This window comes from Pelophylax lessonae (assembly GCF_965119305.1).
Source record: "Pelophylax lessonae genome assembly, chromosome: 10".
NCBI lineage: Eukaryota > Metazoa > Chordata > Amphibia > Anura > Ranidae > Pelophylax > Pelophylax lessonae.
Window position 1 is genome coordinate 8032277 of NC_138777.1, and position 20676 is coordinate 8052952.

The 20676-nt window shown below is 45.0% G+C and overlaps 1 protein-coding gene across 3 annotated transcripts in view; it reads right to left on the reverse strand.

Annotated features, from left to right (window-relative positions):
• Positions 1–20676, reverse strand: part of GAS2 (growth arrest specific 2) — a 136582-nt gene that overhangs the window by 56299 nt on the left and 59607 nt on the right. For 2 of the 3 annotated variants that reach the window (XM_082270297.1, XM_082270296.1), the window contains exons 2-3: positions 16075–16235; positions 11760–11887 (exon numbers count right to left, since the gene is read on the reverse strand). In XM_082270297.1, coding sequence (XP_082126423.1) covers positions 11760–11887; positions 16075–16219 — 273 coding nt within the window. In that variant the 5' untranslated portion in view covers positions 16220–16235. The remainder of the gene's footprint in view (positions 1–11759; positions 11888–16074; positions 16236–20676) is intronic. The other variant, XM_082270298.1, reaches the window with a different exon arrangement.

Consider the following 20676-nt stretch of genomic DNA (forward strand, 5'->3'; position numbering starts at 1 on the left):
TGCTTCAACCTAATCCCCAACACTTATCAACTTTTCCCATTACAGGTCACCTAATCCCATCCTCTGCCTGGAACCTAACCCCCAACTCTTAGCCTCAACTTTACCTCTTACACTTAACCGAACCCCAACCTCAATCCTCAAACTAACTTTAACCCTTAACCTCAGTCTAACCTTTTACCCTTACCCTAAACCTAACCCAAATCTCAATTTAACCCTCAACTCTTAGCCTCATCTTTACCACTTACACTTAAACTAACCCCAACCTCAATCTTTAATCTAACCCCCAACACTTAACATCAACTTTACTCCTTACACCTATCCTAGCCCAGTCTCTATCCTGAACTTAACCCCCCACCTTTAGCCCCAACTTTACAGTTTACACTTAATCTAACCCCAATCTCAATCTTAAACCCAACTCCCAACCCTTTGCCTCATCTTCAACCCTTATACTTAACCAAATCCCAACATCAATCCTCAACCTAACACCAGCCCTTAGCCCCAGTCCAATTGCCTTAACATTAATCCTCAGCCTCAACTCCTCCTCTATCCTCAATATTCACCTTAACCCACAACCTTTACACTCTTTCTAACTCTACACCCTAATCCTGAAATCCTAACGCCCCACCCTAATTCTGAACCTAACTCCAACCACAGTACTCAGCATAACCCCTAACAATTACTTTCAAACCAACCACTATTTCCACCTAAACCCAATTCTACTAATCCCAATATTCTGTAAAGTAAAAATTTCTCAGTCTGTTATGCCAACCACAATCTTCACCCTAACTCCAAACCAACGCTCTCAGCCTAATCCCTAAATGAAATCCTCAAACGTACCCATTACCTTTAACCAAACCCTCAGTCTAAGGTTAATCCTCAATGCAACTTCCATCCTTAATTTATTCCATATCACTCACCCTAATATCAAAATTCAACCTAATCCCTAATCCTCAACCAAACACCTAAACCTCATTCTAATCTCCAATCTCAACCTCAGTCCTAACCAAATGTTAAGTTATCCCTAAGCTCAATACTCACCTCCCTCTCTCTTACCCCCAGCCAGCCCTAAATATATCCATTAACCCAGCCCTTTAAACTGAACTCCAGCCAAAATATAATAAGATAAAAATGAATAGACCAATAAAAGATGCAAAAAAGTTTGATACAATAAGGAACGAGACAAATTTCAGATCCCAGGAGGTTCTGCAAATCCAGCAAATCTGCTATCTCCAAACATACCAACTGGGAACCCCATTAAAGTCTATAGGAGCCGAATCTTGTTATTTTTTTCTGGCCTTTCTCAAGGACAACTTGTAAGCTTTTGTTTACTAAGGAATGGGTTGCTTGGCACTGCCATGGAAGACATGGGCTAATACAAACAAATTTTTTTTTTAATATTGTTCAATGGGTCAAGGGGGTCTTATGCAGCTTAAAAAAAAATCATTAAAAATACAGAATTCCTTTAAGTAACCTGCTTTGGAGATGATTTAAAGCTGCGTACACAGTTGTAAAGCAGTGTGAGGTATTCCTTTAAAAATTAAATTTTTAATTTATAGTCAGGAGCCAGGGATCTGTCATTTAGCAGCCATAGCACTATTGACACTAACAGATCCCCGACATCTTCTGTTTGTAAACATAAAGATCGAGGATCCTGGGTGATGTCATTGACCAAATATGGTCCTGAACATTTTTGACCAACAATGTCCCCAAAATCCCCTGCTTGCTTGTTTAAATTCAGGAGCCATCTAGGGATTGGTCATTTGGAAAAGGAGTAAACGTCATTGGGTGTGGTGGGTCATTGTATCATCATTTTTTTTTTTTGGGGGGGGGGGAGAGGAAATTTGTACTAGTAGGGATGATTGGGAGGTGTTTGTGCTAGGAGGGGGGATGGAGCAGAATATTAGTGCTAGGAGGGGGATTTGGAGTGTGTGGGGGTGGGGATTGTATACTCAGAGGGGGCAATTGAGGGGTGAAAGGTTTGTGCTATGAGGGGTGATTTCTTTTGGGGAGGCATTCACGTTGCGGAGATTTGGGGGATGGAGGGAGCAGAGATTTGTGCTGGGAGGGGGGATTTCAGCGGGGGGGGGGGGGTATTTATACTGAGAGGAGGGAAACCTTATGCTTAGGGGGTGGTGCCCAATTATTTTTTTGGGGGGGGGTGTTCATTTTTTTTGAAACACAATGCTCATGCATCTTGGGGAGGGGGGGGGGGTAGCAGCTTCTCATGTTCGTCCTGGGATGGATACACCGTTTTTTGGTAGTGCAAAGCAACTCATTAATGCATTGCCACAAGCTACACTTTGCTACAATGCATGTTACATAGTTACATAGTTAGTCAGGTTCAAAAAGGACACAAGTCCATCTGGCTCAACCAATAAAAAATAAAAAAAACAGTAAAGAAAACCCAGCCATACATTCCCATATACACAATCCTATACCCGCAGTTAATCAAAAGGAAGGCGAAAAACCCCCAGCAAAGCATGATCCAATTTGCTACAGCAGGGGAAAAATTCCTTCCTGATCCCCCGAGAGGAAATCAGATATTCCCTGTATCAACTTTACCTATAAATATTAGTACCCATTTATATCATGTACACCTAGGAAAGAATCCAATCTACTGAGCTGGCCAGAACCACCTCTGGAGGGAGTCTATTCCACATTTTCACAGCTCTTACGGTGAAGAAACCTTTCCGTATTTGGAGACAAAATCTGTTTTCCTCTAGAGTCTAGACGAAAAGAGTGCCCCCTTGTCCTCTGTGATGACCTTAAAGTGTATAACTCAACACCAAGTTCACTATATGGACCCCTTATGTATTTATACACGGAGATCATATCCCCCCTTATGTATTTATACATGGAGACTATATCCCCCCCCTTATGTATTTATACATGGTGATCATATCCCCCCCCTTATGTATTTATACATGGATATCATATCCCCCCTTATGTAATGATACATGGTGATCACATCCCCCCTTATGTATTTATACATGGAGATCATATCCCCCCTTATGTATTTATACATGGAGAACATATCCCCCCCTTATGTATTTATACATGGTGATCATATCCCCCTTTATGTATTATACATGGAGATCATATCCCCCCCTTATGTATCTATACATGGAGATCATATCCCCCCTTATGTATTTATACATAGAGATCATATCCCCCCTTATGTATTTATACATGGAGATCATATCCCCTTATGTATTTATACATGGAGATCATATCCCCCCCTTATGTATTTATACATGGAGATCATATCCCCCCTTATGTATTTATACATGGAGAACATATCCCCCCCTTATGTATTTATACATGGAGATCATATCCCCCCGTATGTATTTATACATGGTGATCATATCCCCCCTTATGTATTATACATGGAGATCATATCCCCCCCTTATGTATTTATACATGGAGATCATATCCCCCCTTATGTATTTATACATGGAGATCATATCCCCCCTTATGTATTTATACATGGAGAACATATCCCCCCCTTATGTATTTATACATGGAGATCATACCCCCCTATGTATTTATACATGGAGATCATATCCCCCCTTATGTATTTATACATGGAGATCATATCCCCCCTTATGTATTTATACATGGAGATCATATCCCCCCGTAGGTATTTATACATGGAGATCATAGCCCCCCGTATGTATTTATACATGGAGATCATATCCCCCCTTATGTATTTATACATGGAGATCATAGCCCCCCGTATGTATTTATACATGGAGATCATATCCCCCCGTATGTATTTATACATGGAGATCATATCCCCCCTTATGTATTTATACATGGAGATCATAGCCCCCCGTATGTATTTATACATGGAGATCATATCCTCCCCCCTTATGTATTTATACATGGAGATCATATCCCCCCGTATGTATTTATACATGGAGATCATATCCCCCCCGTATGTATTTATACATGGAGATCATATCCCCCCCCTTATGTATTTATACATGGAGATCATATCCCCCCGTATGTATTTATACATGGTGATCATATCCCCCCCTTATGTATTATACATGGAGATCATATCCCCCCCTTATGTATTTATACATGGAGATCATATCCCCCCTTATGTATTTATACATGGAGATCATATCCCCCCTTATGTATTTATACATGGAGAACATATCCCCCCCTTATGTATTTATACATGGAGATCATATCCCCCCGTATGTATTTATACATGGAGATCATATCCCCCCTTATGTATTTATACATGGAGATCATATCCCCCGTATGTATTTATACATGGAGATCATAGCCCCCCGTATGTATTTATACATGGAGATCATATCCCCCCTTATGTATTTATACATGGAGATCATAGCCCCCCGTATGTATTTATACATGGAGATCATATCCCCCCTTATGTATTTATACATGGAGATCATATCCCCCCGTATGTATTTATACATGGAGATCATATCCCCCCTTATGTATTTATACATGGAGATCATAGCCCCCCTTATGTATTTATACATGGTGACCATAGCCCCCCGTATGTATTTATACATGGAGTAGGGATGCACCGAATAATCGGCGGCCGAACATTATTCGGCCGAAAATAGAAAAAATAGCACTTTCGGTGTTCGGCCGAATAAGTCAAAAGGCCGAATAATTTTGTGCCGAATAATAGGGCTGAACGATAGTCGATATGATATTGACTATCGTTCTGTGGCCGTAGGCGATATTCATATCGCCGAGGTCACAATATCTACAGGGGGAAGGGACTCGGAGGAGGACTCACAGACTTCCGTGTTAGGCAGGGGAAGCCGGGACACTTCAGCGGTGAGCATACATACATTACTCACTCGTGCACTGCAGCCCGCCCCACACATTCAGTGAGTCTTACTCTCCTCCCTAGTTTTTTCAATGGCACATTCAGGAAGCCAATCACGCCGTGATTAGCTGCACAGCGAACCAATCACGCGTGCCTGCACACCTGATTGGTTCCGCTGTGCCGCTACTCACGGCGTGATTGGCTTCCTGAATGTGCCATTGAAAAAACTAGGGAGGAGAGTAAGACTCACTGAATGTGTGGGGCGGGCTGCAGTGCACGAGTGAGTAATGTATGTATGCGGCTGTGCTCCTTTCCAGCCTCCTACTACCACCACTATGAGAGACTGTCTGTCACTGTATAATCTGATCGAGTCCACACTGACACTGACTGACTGACTGTCACTGAGTAATTGATGTTACCATATTAACCCTGACCTGCCCAGTGCCCTGTATCTGCAATTAAAATTTACAAGGCTGCCTGCATGCTTCCTGATTTCCATTCCCAGCATCCTTCCCAATCCCTACAGTGTCACTAACATTAACCCTATGGTACAAGGCTGCAGTGTGCACTGAATCCCATTCCCTACAGTAACATTTAGGGAGAGAGAGAGACATGAGAGGACAAGAGAGAGAGTGAGAGGACAAGAGAGAGGACAAAAAATTGGCAAAATAAATGGAAAAAATGCAAAACACCGCATTCGGTATTCGGCCTTCGGCCAAACATTTTATTATTATTCGGCTTCGGCTTCGGCCAAGAATTTCATTTTGGTGCATCCCTAACATGGAGATCATATCCCCCCTTATGTATTTATACATGGTGATCATATCCCCCCGTATGTATTATACATGGAGATCATATCCCCCTTATGTATTTATACATGGAAAACATATCCCCCCTTATGTATTTATACATGGTGATTATATCCCCCCTTATGTATTATACATGGTGATCATATCCCCCCTTATGTATTTATACATGGAGATCATATCCCCCCTTATGTATTTATACATGGAGATCATATCCCCCCTTATGTATTTATACATGGTGATCATATCCCCCCTTATGTATTTATACCTGGAGATCATATCCCCCCCTTATGTATTTATACACAGAGATTATATCCCCCCCTTATGTATTTATACACGGAGATTATATCCCCCCTTATGTATTTATACACGGTGATCATATCCCCCCCTTAATCTCTTCTTATCAAGAGAGAATAAATTCAGTTCCTCTAATCTCTCCTCATAGCGGAGCTCCTCCATGCCTCTTATTAGTAATGGTAGTTACGGATTGAATGGCTCCCCTTCCCCCCAGCACATGTACGATGTGTACTGCAATGCATTGGGGTAAAGGGAGCGTAACACACACATTAGTGCAATGCCAGAGTGTTAATTGGCCCTAACTCTGACCCCCTGACCATGCAAAAGTCATTTTCTAATTATCAATATGACTTATATGCCAACCCAGTGCGGCCCGTCCATTGGGGGCACAGGGGCGCAGGGGGGCGCCAGGCCCCCTAATCTGCATGCAGGGCGCCAAATGCATGGATTCCAATGGGGATTTTTTTAAAAAAAATTTGAAGCATGTGATTCATGTGATTAATAGGTTTCCAAAAAGGGTGGGCTCAGGTAGCAGAGCACTGCGCCCTGAGCCCACCCAGTTGTGCGACAATAGCGAATGAATATTCACTATTGCCACACTGATTCTCCTCCCGGCCAATCAAGAAGTGGGTCCTGAGACCTGTTTCCCGATTGGCTGAAAGGAGAAGGCATCCTATTGGCCAAGAAGGAGGGAGGACACGGCCGCTGAGAGGGAACATGGAGACTGAGGGGGAAGCCGCCGCCTGTCAGTCCCGCGGAGCAAGGTAAGTAAACTGGCATGGGGGGATATGGTGGTGCAGGCTAAATGATGGCTGGGGATCCGTCTGAACCCCCCCCCCCTCGACTGACGGAGCACCAGCCGCCACTGCGCCAACCATGCCAGGGACAAACGTTCCGGTGCCTAAACACGCCAAACCATATGTGCGATCGCCGAACATGGCTGACCCGTGTACAGCCGCCCCTCGGACCCCAAATGGGATCTCTGAATAAAACAAACACCAGACTAAAATGTTCATTTTAAAAAAAAAAAAACTAGCCCAATTTATTTCTCTCTCCCTCCCCGGCGGGTTGCGATCTGCGGATTCCGGAGGAATAATTATCTTTCCAGGTGGTGAGAATGAATCTGGTTGACACCGTCTAATGTTTCCAACTGCGCCGTTCATCAGAGATGCCCGCAGCCCCGCTTCTCAAGTATCAGTCTGATGGTTCCCCAGCTGCCCGGGGCTGCCCCATCCTGCTGGTGGCGAGGCATGTGGTTTAAGGCAGGATGTGAGAAGCCATGATGTCATCCAGCAACCATTCCAAGGAGTTGGCTCCTGGGGTCCCGCGCTGCACCGGTGTTGTGAAATCCGAGAGCCCCGGACTTTTATAGCTCGCCTTTTTCCAAATGAATTGGCTGGAGGGGATTAAGTGGAATTTTAACACTTTGCTCGCTGCGCAGAACAGTAATTTTTTCGCTTCTATTGTAACAGTTACTTGACCATTTTGATACTTTTTTTTCCATTTTCTTCTTTTTTTTTTTTTTTTTTACTTATTTGCAAAATTTCATTACAGAAACTAAGAAAAAACGTTTTTTTCCCATAATGTTCTGTCTTTTTTTTGTTTGTTTAGCAAAAAAATAAAAAACCCCAGTGGTGATTAAATACCAGCATAAAAATGATATAAATATAATTTGGGTACAGTGTAGCATGACCGCACAATTGCCATTCAAAGTGTGACAGCGCTGAAAGCTGAAAACTGGCCACTGGTGACTGATCTTGTCTCCACCCCCTATTGTAGTTATTTGCAGGCAGCCTGTAGTGGGTGGAGTCAGCAGGGCCCCTCCCACAGCTCTGCTTTCTGCACAGGCTATGTACAGCACAGTGATGATGTCACTGCTACTTTTACAAGGTAATGTCCAGGTTTGCAAAGGCAGTTGGTGCACACAGAGTGAACTTTATATCCTCTATGGCTATTGGGGAAAATTATTATATCAAAGGTCTTGTGTCTGGAGTTCAGCTTTAAGTTGCTGCCAGGTGTTCATATGCCAGCTTTAAGCAGTAACCGGTCACATTTGCGGTTATCTCACGGGATTCCATCCAGTGCCGGGGTATTCTGCTGCCTGGCTGGTAGCAGGACAGATCACACTTTTAATTGCCGGTTCACACAGGGGGGCCCTAACAGCACGGGGGGCAAGTACAGAAGGAAGTCCTGTCTTCAGCAGCTGAAAGCCAGTCCCCCCCCCCTCCTGCCAGCTTTCAGCTGCTGCAGGGAGAGACACAGACACAGGGCATCCTTCCTGTAATTGCTTCTCTGATGCAGATCCCCCTCCCTGTTCTGCCTGCTTCGGATCCCCGCAGATCCCCCTCTCTGTTCTGCCTGCTTCACTGATGCAGATCACCCTTTCTGTTCTGCCTGCTTCTTTGATGCAGATCCCCCTCCCTGTTCTGCCTGCTTCTGATCCCCGCAGATCCCCCTCCCTGTTCTGCCTGCTTCTCTGATGCAGATCCCCCTCCCTGTTCTGCCTGTTTCTCTGATGCAGATCCCCCTCCCTGTTCTGCCTGTTTCTCTGATGCAGATCCCCCTCTCTGTTCTGCCTGCTTCTGATCTCCGCAGATCCCCCTCCCTGTTCTGCCTGCTTCTGATCCCCGCAGATCCCCCTCTCTGTTCTGCCTGCTTCTCTGATGCAGATCCCCCTCCCTGTTCTGCCTGCTTCTGATCCCCGCAGATCACCCTCCCTGTTCTGCCTGCTTCTGATCCCCGCAGATCCCCCTCCCTGTTCTGCCTGTTTCTCTGATGCAGATCCCCCTCCCTGTTCTGCCTGCTTCTCTGATGCAGATCCCCCTCCCTGTTCTGCCTGTTTCTCTGATGCAGATCCCCCTCCCTGTTCTGCCTGCTTCTCTGATGCAGATCCCCCTCCCTGTTCTGCCTGCTTCTCTGATGCAGATCCCCCTACCTGTTCTGCCTGCTTCTTTGATGCAGATCCCCCTCTCTGTTCTGCCTGCTTCTTTGATGCAGATCCCCCTCTCTGTTCTGCCTGCTTCTTTGATGCAGATCCCCCTCCCTGTTCTGCCTGCTTCTCTGATGCAGATCCCCCTCCCTGTTCTGCCTGTTTCTCTGATGCAGATCCCCCTCCCTGTTCTGCCTGCTTCTCTGATGCAGATCCCCCTCCCTGTTCTGCCTGCTTCTCTGATGCAGATCCCCCTACCTGTTCTGCCTGCTTCTTTGATGCAGATCCCCCTCTCTGTTCTGCCTGCTTCTTTGATGCAGATCCCCCTCTCTGTTCTGCCTGCTTCTTTGATGCAGATCCCCCTCCCTGTTCTGCCTGCTTCTGATCACCACCCCCCCCCCCCCCCCTCTGTTCTGCCTGCTGCCAGGTAGGCTGTAGAGGGCCCCGTGATTTCTAACAGCAGCCCTGCCCTCACCTAGCATTGTAATGAGCGCAGGACTTGGCTGAAAATTGTAATGTTTGATGTTGGATCTCACAGGCAGAATATCCGAGAGATATATGAGGCCAGCTTACAAAACTGAACTATCCAACTCAGCCACAACATGCCCAGGAGTGGAGGAAACGACACAGTTTGCGGGCAATAAGCCCCCTATAGGGGGCGCTCTGTGGAATTTTTTTCTTAGGTGCTGAAGGAACCTTGTCCTGACACCGCCTGATGCAGTCCATGTTTGAAGGCATTGTTCCTCCCTATAACAGTTCAGTTGACCTGATTTCCCAGTTCATTACTGGGATCATCAAACTGAATTCCTGGCATCCTTTCACAGGATCACATGACCCATTTAGGCATCCTTTCACAGGATCACATGACCCATTACAGCCAATCAGCTGTTCCTAGAGGAATCCTAATTATCATCTGTATTGTTGCTGATTGTGTAACTTTCAATAACTGCAAACGTTTTCATGGATACATTCCTGAGATGTGACAATGTACAGCACCGGTGTCATTATTCACAAACCCTTCCACCCATCACCCAGCTATGGACCCTGAGCAGGCCACACCCCTCAACACAACCTCACCGAGGTACACAGAGCATGTGCAGTACACCCCCCTCCTTCTCCCCCGAGTACAGAATGATGTGGGGTTACTGGGAAAATACAGCAACATTGTACAGATAGGTGCAGTAAGGCAGGAGATAGAGAGATACAAAGTAACATTGTTTATAAATATTGTTCATACGGGAGATAGAGATATACAAAGTAACATTGTTTATAAACATTGATCAGACAGGAGATAGAGAGATACAAAGTAACAGTGTTTACAAACATTATTTAGCAAGGAGAAAGATACAAAGTAACATAGTTTATAAACATTGATCAGACAGGAGATAGAGCAATAGAAAGTAGCATTGTTTATAAACATTGTTAAGACAGGAGATAGAGATACAAAGTAAAATTATTTATGAACATTTTTAGACAAGCGATAGATGAAAAGTAACATTGTTTATAAACATTGTTCAGATGGGAGACAGATAGATACAAAGTAACATTGTTTTTAAACATTGTTCAGATGGGAGACAGATACAAAGTAACATTGTTTATAAACATTGATCTGACAGGAGATAGAGAGATGCAAAGTAACATTGTTTATAAATATTATAAACAGATAGACAGAAAATAACATTGTTTATAAACATTGTTTAGACAGGAGATATATACAAACTAACATTATTTATGAGCATTTTTAGACAGGAGATAAAGGTATACAAAATAGCATAGTTTATAAACATTGTTCAGATGGGAGACAGATAGATACAAAGTAACTTTGTTTATAAACACTGTTCAGACAGGAGATAGAGAGATACAAAGTAACATTGTTTATAAACATTGTTAATACGAGAGATGGAGAGATTCAAAGTAACATTGTTTATAAACATTGATCAGATGGGAGATAGAGAGATGCAAAGCAACATTGTTTATAAACATTGTTAATATGAGATACGGAGAGATTCAAAGTAACATTGTTTATAAACATTGATCAGACAGGAGATAGGGAGATACAAAGTAACATTGTTTATAAACATTGTTCAGACAGGAGATAGAGAGATATAAAGTAACATTGTTTATAAACATTGATCAGATGGGAGATAGATACAAAGTAACTTTGCTTATAAACATTGTTCATACAGGAGATAAAGAGATACAAAGCAACATTGTTTATAAACATTGTCAATACGAGAGATGGAGAGATACAAAGTTACATTGTTTATAAACATTGTTCAGACAGGAGATAGAGAGATACAAACTAACATTGTTTATAAACATTGTCAATACGAGAGATGGAGAGATACAAAGTAACATTGTTTATAAACATTGTTCAGACAGGAGATGGAGAGATACAAAGTTACATTGTTTATAAACATTGTTCAGACAGGAGATAGAGAGATACAAAGTAACATTGTTTATAAACATTGTTCAGACAGGAGATAGAGAGATACAAAGTAACATTGTTTATAAACATTGATCAGACAGGAGATAGAGAGATACAAAGTAACATTATTACATTTGTATAAACTCTGTTTCATTTTTCTGCAGATCAGGCAGTTAAAGCAACCAGCCAACTCCCCCCCCCCCCCCCCTAGTGATCAGACCAGCACTGTACCTTTGTAGCCAGGTGGGAGGTTGCAGTAGGGGGCTGATCTGTCAGACATTTGTGGACACAGCCAATCACTGCACAGCCACCAGGATTTAAATGAATGTGTCATCTATGATGCAGCATCTAAGTGACCCATAATGATGCCTGAACAAAGATGGCTCCGTATTTGGGGGACACATTACTGAGCATGCATATACTTAGCATGAAATATATATCTATGACCGCTCCAATAGGAGTTTAAAGCATCACTCTGCTCACCTTGTCTGACTTTCCCGCCTCCTTCAGCTTTTCCCTAAATTTGTCCTGTAGAGTTTCGGCCAGCTGACACAGCAGGGCTCCGTTATCCAGCTTCTCCATGAAGGTCTCCGCTGTCACCTCCTTCCCTGCTGAACACACATGCAGAAATCGGTGTTAGAAAATGACTTTATCATCTCTTACCTACATATTGAGTCAGCCAAACCCAACCATAATCTGCATAAAAAGCGCCCCCTACAGGCCATCGGTGTACAAGGGAATGTCATTTGCACCCCTGCCTAATGACTGTTTTTGATAAGACTCAAAGACAATGATTCTTGGGTGTTTTCTTTTTGGCATGGTGGGTTCTGGGGTTCTGGTATGGATTTGGGGGGGGGGGGGGGATATTTTATTTCTTTTAAATTTTGGAATGAGGTTCCCCTCAAAATCCATACCAAATGTAAGGGTCTGGTATAGATTTGGAGGGGGGGGTGGCAACAGGTGTTTTTTTTTTTTTTTTCTATTTTGGCATGGGTCTTCCTAGGGGCCTAGCATTGATTTAGGGGAGGGTAGGTTCACATCTGTGTGCTTGCATTTGATGCATTTTCCAGGCATGTTTTGCGGTGCTTTTTGTGTTTTTAAACCCTCGTTTTTGCATGCATTTTGTGAGTTCTTTTCCTTTAAAAACACAATAGGGGGGGGGGGGGGGGCACGCATTTATTTAAAAAATTCTAGAGTGGTGTTCCCCTTCAGAATCCATACTAGACCTAGGGGTTTGGTACGGATTTCGAGGGGGGGGGGTACAGTTTTTTTTTTAATTATTTTGGCATTGGTCTCCCTAGGGTTCTGGTATGGATTTGGGGGGCAGTTTTTTTTTTTTTTTTAATTTTGGCATGGGGTTCCCCTCAAAATCCATACCAAATCTAAGGGTCTGGTATGGATTTGGAGGGGGGGGGCACAGTTTTTTTTTTTTGCATGGGTCTCCCTAGGGTTCTGGTATGGATTTGTAGGGGGGGGGGGTACAGTTTTTTTTTGCATGGGTCTCCCTAGGGTTCTGGTATGGATTTGGGGGGGGGGGGACAGTTTTTTTTTCTTTTAAATTTTGGCATGGGGTTCCCCTCAAAATCCATGCCAAATCTAAGGGTCTGGTATGGATTTGGAGGGGGAGGGGGGCCACAGGTTTTTTTTTTTTCTATTTTGGCATGGGTCTCCCTAGGGGTTTAGTATTGATTTGGGGGAGGTGGGGCAATGTGTTTTTGTTTTTTGTTTTTTAATTTTGGCATGGGGTTCCCCTTAAAATCCATACCAGACCTAAGGATCTGGTATGGATTCGGGGGGGGGGGGGGGGGGAAGCATTTTCTTTACTTTTGGCGTGGGTTGCCCCTCAAATTCCATACCTCACCTGAGGGTCTAGTATAGATTGGGGGGGGGGGGGGGGAACCCTCACGCTATTTTTTCTTCTCAATTCCTGCTCAAAACTGATGAGATGTGTGATTCATAGAAGGCAATGAGCCTGGAATTCGTATCTGAACCGCACCGCAGTGATCAGAAAACGCAATGCCGCCGCACCGCAGTGATCAGAAAACGCACAGCCGCTGCACCGCAGTGATCAGAAAACGCAATGCCGCCGCACCGCAGTGATCAGAAAACGCACTGCCGCTGCACCGCAGTGATCAGAAAATGCAATGCCGCCGCATTGCAGTGATCAGAAAACGCACAGCCGCTGCACCGCAGTGATCAGAAAATGCAATGCCGCCGCATTGCAGTGATCAGAAAACGCACTGCCGCTGCACCGGCTCCATAGAAAGCCAGTTTGGTTCACATGTCATGCGACTCGCATCCAATTCACAGATATGAGAAGGAAGCCCTAGAGAAGGAGCTGTAACTCAGTGACAATGGAGTCAGTGGTGTCATGTGACTTCAGTTTAGAACTTTTTTTATTTTCTAGTTTTCCCTCCAAGTTTTGGGCGCTCTCCTCTCTCCGCACATCGCAGGACCCTTTTCAGCATGTTGGTTTTTTTTAGTCCAGCTAAGCTCTGGCAGCACAATTACATTGGCCGGGAACATCTGTATCCAATGAAAAATATATTAGGTGTCGGCTTTCAATTCGCCGTGCTTTATACCGGCGAGGGGGCGGTACTTCGCTTCTGAGACAGAGCCCCCGACATATTTTACAGCGCGCCCCGAATAACTGGAACCAGCGATCTGCACCCGGCTGCAGGGAAAAACTTTATTCATTTCTATGGAAAATCCATTATTATCCCGAAAGGTTTCTCACAGGAGACTCAGCGGTGTATGAGGGTACAATATACGAGGGCTGAGAACTGATATACGAGGGCTGATAACTGATATACGAGAACTGATAACTGATATACGAGGGCTGATAACTGATATACGAGAACTGATAACTGATATACGAGGGCTGATAACTGATATACGAGGGCTGATAACTGATATACGAGAACTGATAACTGATATACGAGGGCTGATAACTGACATATGACGGCTGATAACTGGCTGATAACTGATATACAAGGGCTGATAACTGATATACAAGGGCTGATAACTGGCTAAAAACTGATATACAAGGGCTGATAACTGATATACGAGGGCTGATAACTGATATATGAGGGCTGATAACTGATATACGAGGGCTGATAACTGATATACAAGGACTGATAGCTGATATACGAGGGCTGATAACTGATATACGAGGCTGATAACTGATATGCAAGGTCTGATAACTGATATACGAGGGCTGATAACTGATATACAAGGGCTGATAACTGATATACGAGGGCTGAGAACTGATTTATGAGAGCTGATAACTGATATACGAGGGCTGATAACTGATGTACAAGGGCTGATAACTATCTAAAAATTGATATATGAGGTCTGTTAACTGTCTGAGAACTGATATACAAGGGTTAGTAATCAATATATGAAGGCAAAAAATTGATATATGAAGGGCTAATATTCAGTACATGAGGGCTGATAACTGATATACGAGGGCTGATAATTGATATACGAGGGCTGATAATTGATATACGAGGGCTGATAACTGATATATGAGGGCTGATATTCAGTATACGAGGACTGATAACTGATATACGGGGGCTGATAACTGATATACAGGGCCTGAGAACTGATATGAGGCCTGATAACTGTCTGATAATTGATATATGAGGGCTGATAACCAATATACAAGACCTGATAACTGATATATGAGGGCTGATATTCAGTATACGAGGGCTGATAACTGATATATAGGGGGTTATAACCAGTATACAAGAGGTGAGAACTGATATACAAGGACCGATAGCTGACCGATAACTAATACACAAGGGATAATAACTGAATTACGAGGGCTAATATCTGGCTGAAAACTGATATATGAGAGGTGTGCTTAGTTCCTGGGTCTGAACATCTGCTGTGCCCATTATGAGGGGTTCCCTCCATCCCTGTGCTGAGTTCCCGGGTCTGTACACCTGCTGTGCCCATTATGAGGGGTTCCCACCATCCCTGTGCTGAGTTCCCGGGTCTGTACACCTGCTGTGCCCATTATGAGGGGTTCCCTCCATCCCTGTGCTGAGTACCCGGGTCTGTATACCCGCTGTGCCCATTATGAGGGGTTCCCTCCATCCCTGTGCTGAGTTCCCGGGTCTGTACACCTGCTGTGCCCATTATGAGGGGTTCCCTCCATCCCTGTGCTGAGTACCCGGGTCTGTATACCCGCTGTGCCCATTATGAGGGGTTCCCTCCATCCCTGTGCTGAGTTCCCAGGTCTGTACACCTGCTGTGCCCATTATGAGGGGTTCCCACCATCCCTGTGCTGAGTTCCCGGGTCTGTACACCTGCTGTGCCCATTATGAGGGGTTCCCCCCATCCCTGTGCTGAGTTCCCGGGTCTGTACACCTGCTGTGCCCATTATGAGGGGTTCCCCCCATCCCTGTGCTGAGTTCCCAGGTCTGTACACCTGCTGTGCCCATTATGAGGGGTTCCCTCCATCCCTGTGCTGAGTTCCCGGGTCTGTACACCTGCTGTGCCCATTATGAGGGGCTCCCACCATCCCTGTGCTGAGTTCCCGGGTCTGTACACCTGCTGTGCCCATTATGAGGGGTTCCCACCATCCCTGTGCTGAGTTCCTGGGTCTGTACACCCGCTGTGCCCATTATGAGGGGCTCCCACCCATCCCTGCTGGAGAAGATACAGGTGTGTGGAGTCACCCCAACTCCAGAGAAATGGGGGGGGGGGCAGAACCAACAGTCTCCAGCAGATATTTACAGCCAGCCCAGCAGTCTGCTGTGGGTGGTCTGAGCCTTGTAGTCAATGTTCTTACCCAGCATGATGGTCAGCCATAGAGCCAGGTCCTCCTTCATGGGCAGCAGGTTGGCTTCGTGCCGGATGGACAGCCATTGGCTGTACTGGTGCATGTCGGAGAGGCCCGGACTACGTCCTGCCGGACTCAACGTGGGGCACATCATGACCGAAGAGGAGAGTCTGGGGGGAGAAGAAATACCGTAATCATGACAAAATCTCACATCACACGTTTCCATTACATACTGATGATGATGTCATCACTGGGTCACTGCTCTTCTCTATGCAATGCAAGCAGATTCTGGCTGTGGGAGGGGCTGTACATAGCTTTCCTGAACACATCACAGTACTCCTCTCAAGAGCCCTCAGCCCTGATGCAAGCAGTGGGCAGGTTCTTGGGAGGAGTTATGCAAATATCAATATGCCTGGATGGATGATGTCAGCATGGAGGCGTGGAAATTCCTGTATTTGCATACAGACCGCCCACATGTGGGGCTGAGCCTCCATGATTGAAAGAACTGAAATCCAATGAATGTACAAAATTGGGGGGGGAAAAAGGGGTACGGCGCTGCCTAAATGAATAGGCGGGTGGTGGTATGTAAAGGTTATGTGTCACCAATAAATAAATGTAAACAATTGGATGGGAAATATTAAGTGGTGGTATGTAAAGTTACAAATAAATACAGTGCATTGCGAAAGTATTCGCCCCCCCTTGAACTTTGCGACCTTTTGTCACATTTCAGGCTTCAAACATAAAGATATAAAACTGTAATTTTTTTGTGAAGAATCAACAACAAGTGGGACACAATCATGAAGTGGAATGAAATTTATTGGATATTTCAAACTTTTTTAACAAATAAAAAACTGAAAAATTGGGCGTGGAAAATTATTCAGCCCCCTTACTTTCAGTGCAGCAAACTCTCTCCAGAAGTTCGGTGAGGATCTCTGAATGATCCAATGTTGACCTAAATGACTAATGATGATAAATAGAATCCACCTGTGTGTAATCAAGTCTCCGTATAAATGCACCTGCACTGTGATAGTCTTAGAGGTCCGTTTAGAGCGCAGAAAAACAAGGAACACACCAGGAAGGTCCGAGATACTGTTGAACAGTGGCGTACCAATAGGGGGGGCGGTCCGCCCCGGGTGCCACACATTAGGGGGGTGTCAGTGTGTCAGGGAAGATCAGGGTGACACCCGGGGCCGGCCGCCAGACTGCTTCCACCGCGGAGGAGGAGGAACTGTTTAAAGCAGAGAGGATGTGAGAGACTCACTGTCACTCCCGAGCCCTGAATACACATCGATCGGCGCTGCCGCAGTTTACTATGCTAGTTAATGAGAAGGCGATTGGTTGCTAGGACCGCCTATCAACCAATCACCTGCTCATTAACCAGCATAGTAACTTCTGTAGTTCCCGCCGAGGCGCCGATCGCTGTGTATTCAGGGCTCGGGAGTGACAGTGAGTCCTTTACATCCTCTCTGCTTTAAACAGTTCCTCTTCCTCCGCTCTCCTCCTAAAAAGGTAGGGGGGGGCGGGGGGGGCTTTGTATTGTAAAGGGGTTATTTTGAGGGGGGCGGGGGGCTTTGTATTGTAAAGGGGTTATTTTGAGGGGGGGGGCTTTGTATTGTAAAGGGGTTATTTTGAGGGGGGGGGGCTTTGTATTGTAAAGGGGTTATTTTGAGGGGGGGTGGGGGGGCTTTGTATTGTAAAGGGGTTATTTTGAGGGGGGGGGCTTAGTATTGTAAAGGGGTTATTTTGAGGGGGGGGCTTTGTATTGTAAAGGGGTTATTTTGAGGGGGGGCGGCGGGGCTTTGTATTGTAAAGGGGTTATTTTGAGGGGGGGGGGCGGGGGGGCTTTGTATTTTAAAGGGGTTATTTTGAGGGGGGGGGGCGGGGGGGGCTTTGTATTGTAAAGGGGTTATTTTGAGGGGGGGTGGGGGGGGCTTTGTATTGTAAAGGGGTTATTTTGAGGGGGGGGGCTTTGTATTGTAAAGGGGTTATTTTGAGGGGGGGTGACTTTGTATTGTAAAGGGGTTCTTTTTTTGGGGGGTGGCTTTGTATTGTATAGGGGTTGTATGGGGGGGGGCTTTGTATTGTATAGGGGTTTTATGGGGGGGGGCTTTGTATTGTATAGGGGTTCTATGGGGGGGGCTTTGTATTGTATAGGGGTTCTATGGGGGGATTTATTGTAGAGGGGTTCTATTGGTGGGGGCTTTGTATTGTAAAGGGGTTATTTTGAGGGGGGGGGGCTTTGTATTGTAAAGGGGTTATTTTGAGGGGGGGCGGGGGGGCTTTGTATTGTAAAGGGGTTATTTTGAGGGGGGCGGGGGGGCTTTGTATTTTAAAGGGGTTATTTTGAGGGGGGGCGGGGGGGCTTTGTATTTTAAAGGGGTTATTTTGAGGGGGGGGGCGGGGGGGCTTTGTATTGTAAAGGGGTTATTTTGAGGGGGGGTGGGGGGGCTTTGTATTGTAAAGGGGTTATTTTGAGGGGGGGGGGGCTTTGTATTGTAAAGGGGTTATTTTGAGGGGGGGGTGACTTTGTATTGTAAAGGGGTTCTTTTTTTGGGGGGGTGGCTTTGTATTGTATAGGGGTTGTATGGGGGGGGGCTTTGTATTGTATAGGGGTTTTATGGGGGGGGCTTTGTATTGTATAGGGGTTCTATAGGGGGATTTATTGTAGAGGGGTTCTATTGGTGGGGGCTTTGTATTGTAAAGGGGTTATATTGGGGGGCTGTGTAATGTAAAGGGGTCCAGGGGTAAGGGGGCTGTGTAATGTAAAGGGGTCCAGGGGTACGGGGGCTGTGTAATGTAAAGGGGTCCAGGGGTAAGGGTTCTGTGTAATGTAAAAGGGGGTCTCCATACATTTTACACATGACACGTCAATGTTCGTTGCCTGGGGGGGGGGGGTGCCAGATATAGGATCCGCCCCGGTGCCAAATGCTCTAGGTATGCCCCTGGTGGAGAAGTTTAAAGCCAGATTTGGATACAAAAAGATTTCCCAAGCTTTAAACATCCCAAGGAGCACTGTGCAAGCGATAATATTGAAATGGAAGGAGTATCAGATCACTGCAAATCTACGAAGACCTGGCCGTCCCTCTAAACTTTCAGCTCATACAAGGAGAAGACTGATCAGAGATGCAGCCAAGAGGCCCATGATCACTCTGGATGAACTGCAGAGATCTACAGCTGAGGTGGGAGACTCTGTCCATAGGACAACAATCAGTCGTATACTGCACAAATCTGGCCTTTATGGAAGAGTGGCAAGAAGAAAATCATTTCTTAAAGATATCCATAAAAAGTGTTGTTTAAAGTTTGCCACAAGCCACCTGGGAGACACCAAACATGTGGAAGAAGGGGCTCTGGTCAGATGAAACCAAAATCTAACTTTTTGGTAACAATGCAAAACGTTATGTTTGGCGTAAAAGCAACACAGCTCATCACCCTGAACACACCATCCCCACTGTGAAACATGGTGGTGGCAGCATCATGGTTTGGGCCTGCTTTTCTTCAGCAGGGACAGGGAAGATGGTTAAAATTGATGGGAAGATGGATGGAGCCAAATACAGGACCATTCTGGAAGAAAACCTGATGGAGTCTGCAAAAGACCTGAGACTGGGATGGAGATTTGTCTTCCAACAAGACAAGGATCCAAAACATAAAGCAAAATCTACAATGGAATGGTTCACAAATAAACATATCCAGGTGTTAGAATGGCCAAGTCAAAGTCCAGACCTGAATCCAATCGAGAATCTGTGGAAAGAACTGAAAACTGCTGTTCACAAACGCTCTCCATCCAACTTCACTGAGCTCGAGCTGTTTTGCAAGGAGGAATGGGCAAAAATTTCAGTCTCTCAATGTGCAAAACTGATAGAGACATACCCCAAGCGACTTACAGCTGTAATCGCAGCAAAAGGTGGCGCTACAAAGTATTAACTTAAGGGGGCTGAATAATTTTGCACGCCCAATTTTTCAGTTTTTTATTTGTTAAAAAAGTTTGAAATATCCAATAAATTTCGTTCCACTTCATGATTGTGTCCCACTTGTTGTTGATTCTTCACAAAAAATTACAGTTTTATATCTTTATGTTTGAAGCCTGAAATGTGGCAAAAGGTCGAAAAGTTCAAGGGGGCCGAATACTTTCACAAAGCACTGTAGATAGATAGATAGATAGATAGATAGATAGATAGATAGATAGATAGATAGATAGATAGATAGATAGATAGATAGATAGATAGATAGATAGATAGATAGATAGATAGATATTATTTAATAAGGATGTGGATGAGAAGTGGCTTTGCTGGCTGCATGCTTATGTGGGGTGTCAGGAAACCTTGGAGCGGGAGACAGCCAGGTGACTGGTATTTCCTGGCAGCCCCTGTATTCTCTGATATATAAGTAAAGCCCAGAGTCTCCCTCTCTGTGGTAATGATGGGTGCAGACACAATTTATCTGTGGAATTATAAAAGGAGAAAATTCTGGGATTTCCCATGATTGGCGCTCATTATGAACAGCAATGACTCCTCCGCAGGATCCTCAGTCACAGCGATGAGCGCTCGCCATTAGTGAATCTCATAACCGCATCCCTGCAACTAATTACTACACCACAAAATAAAAATGTAGATA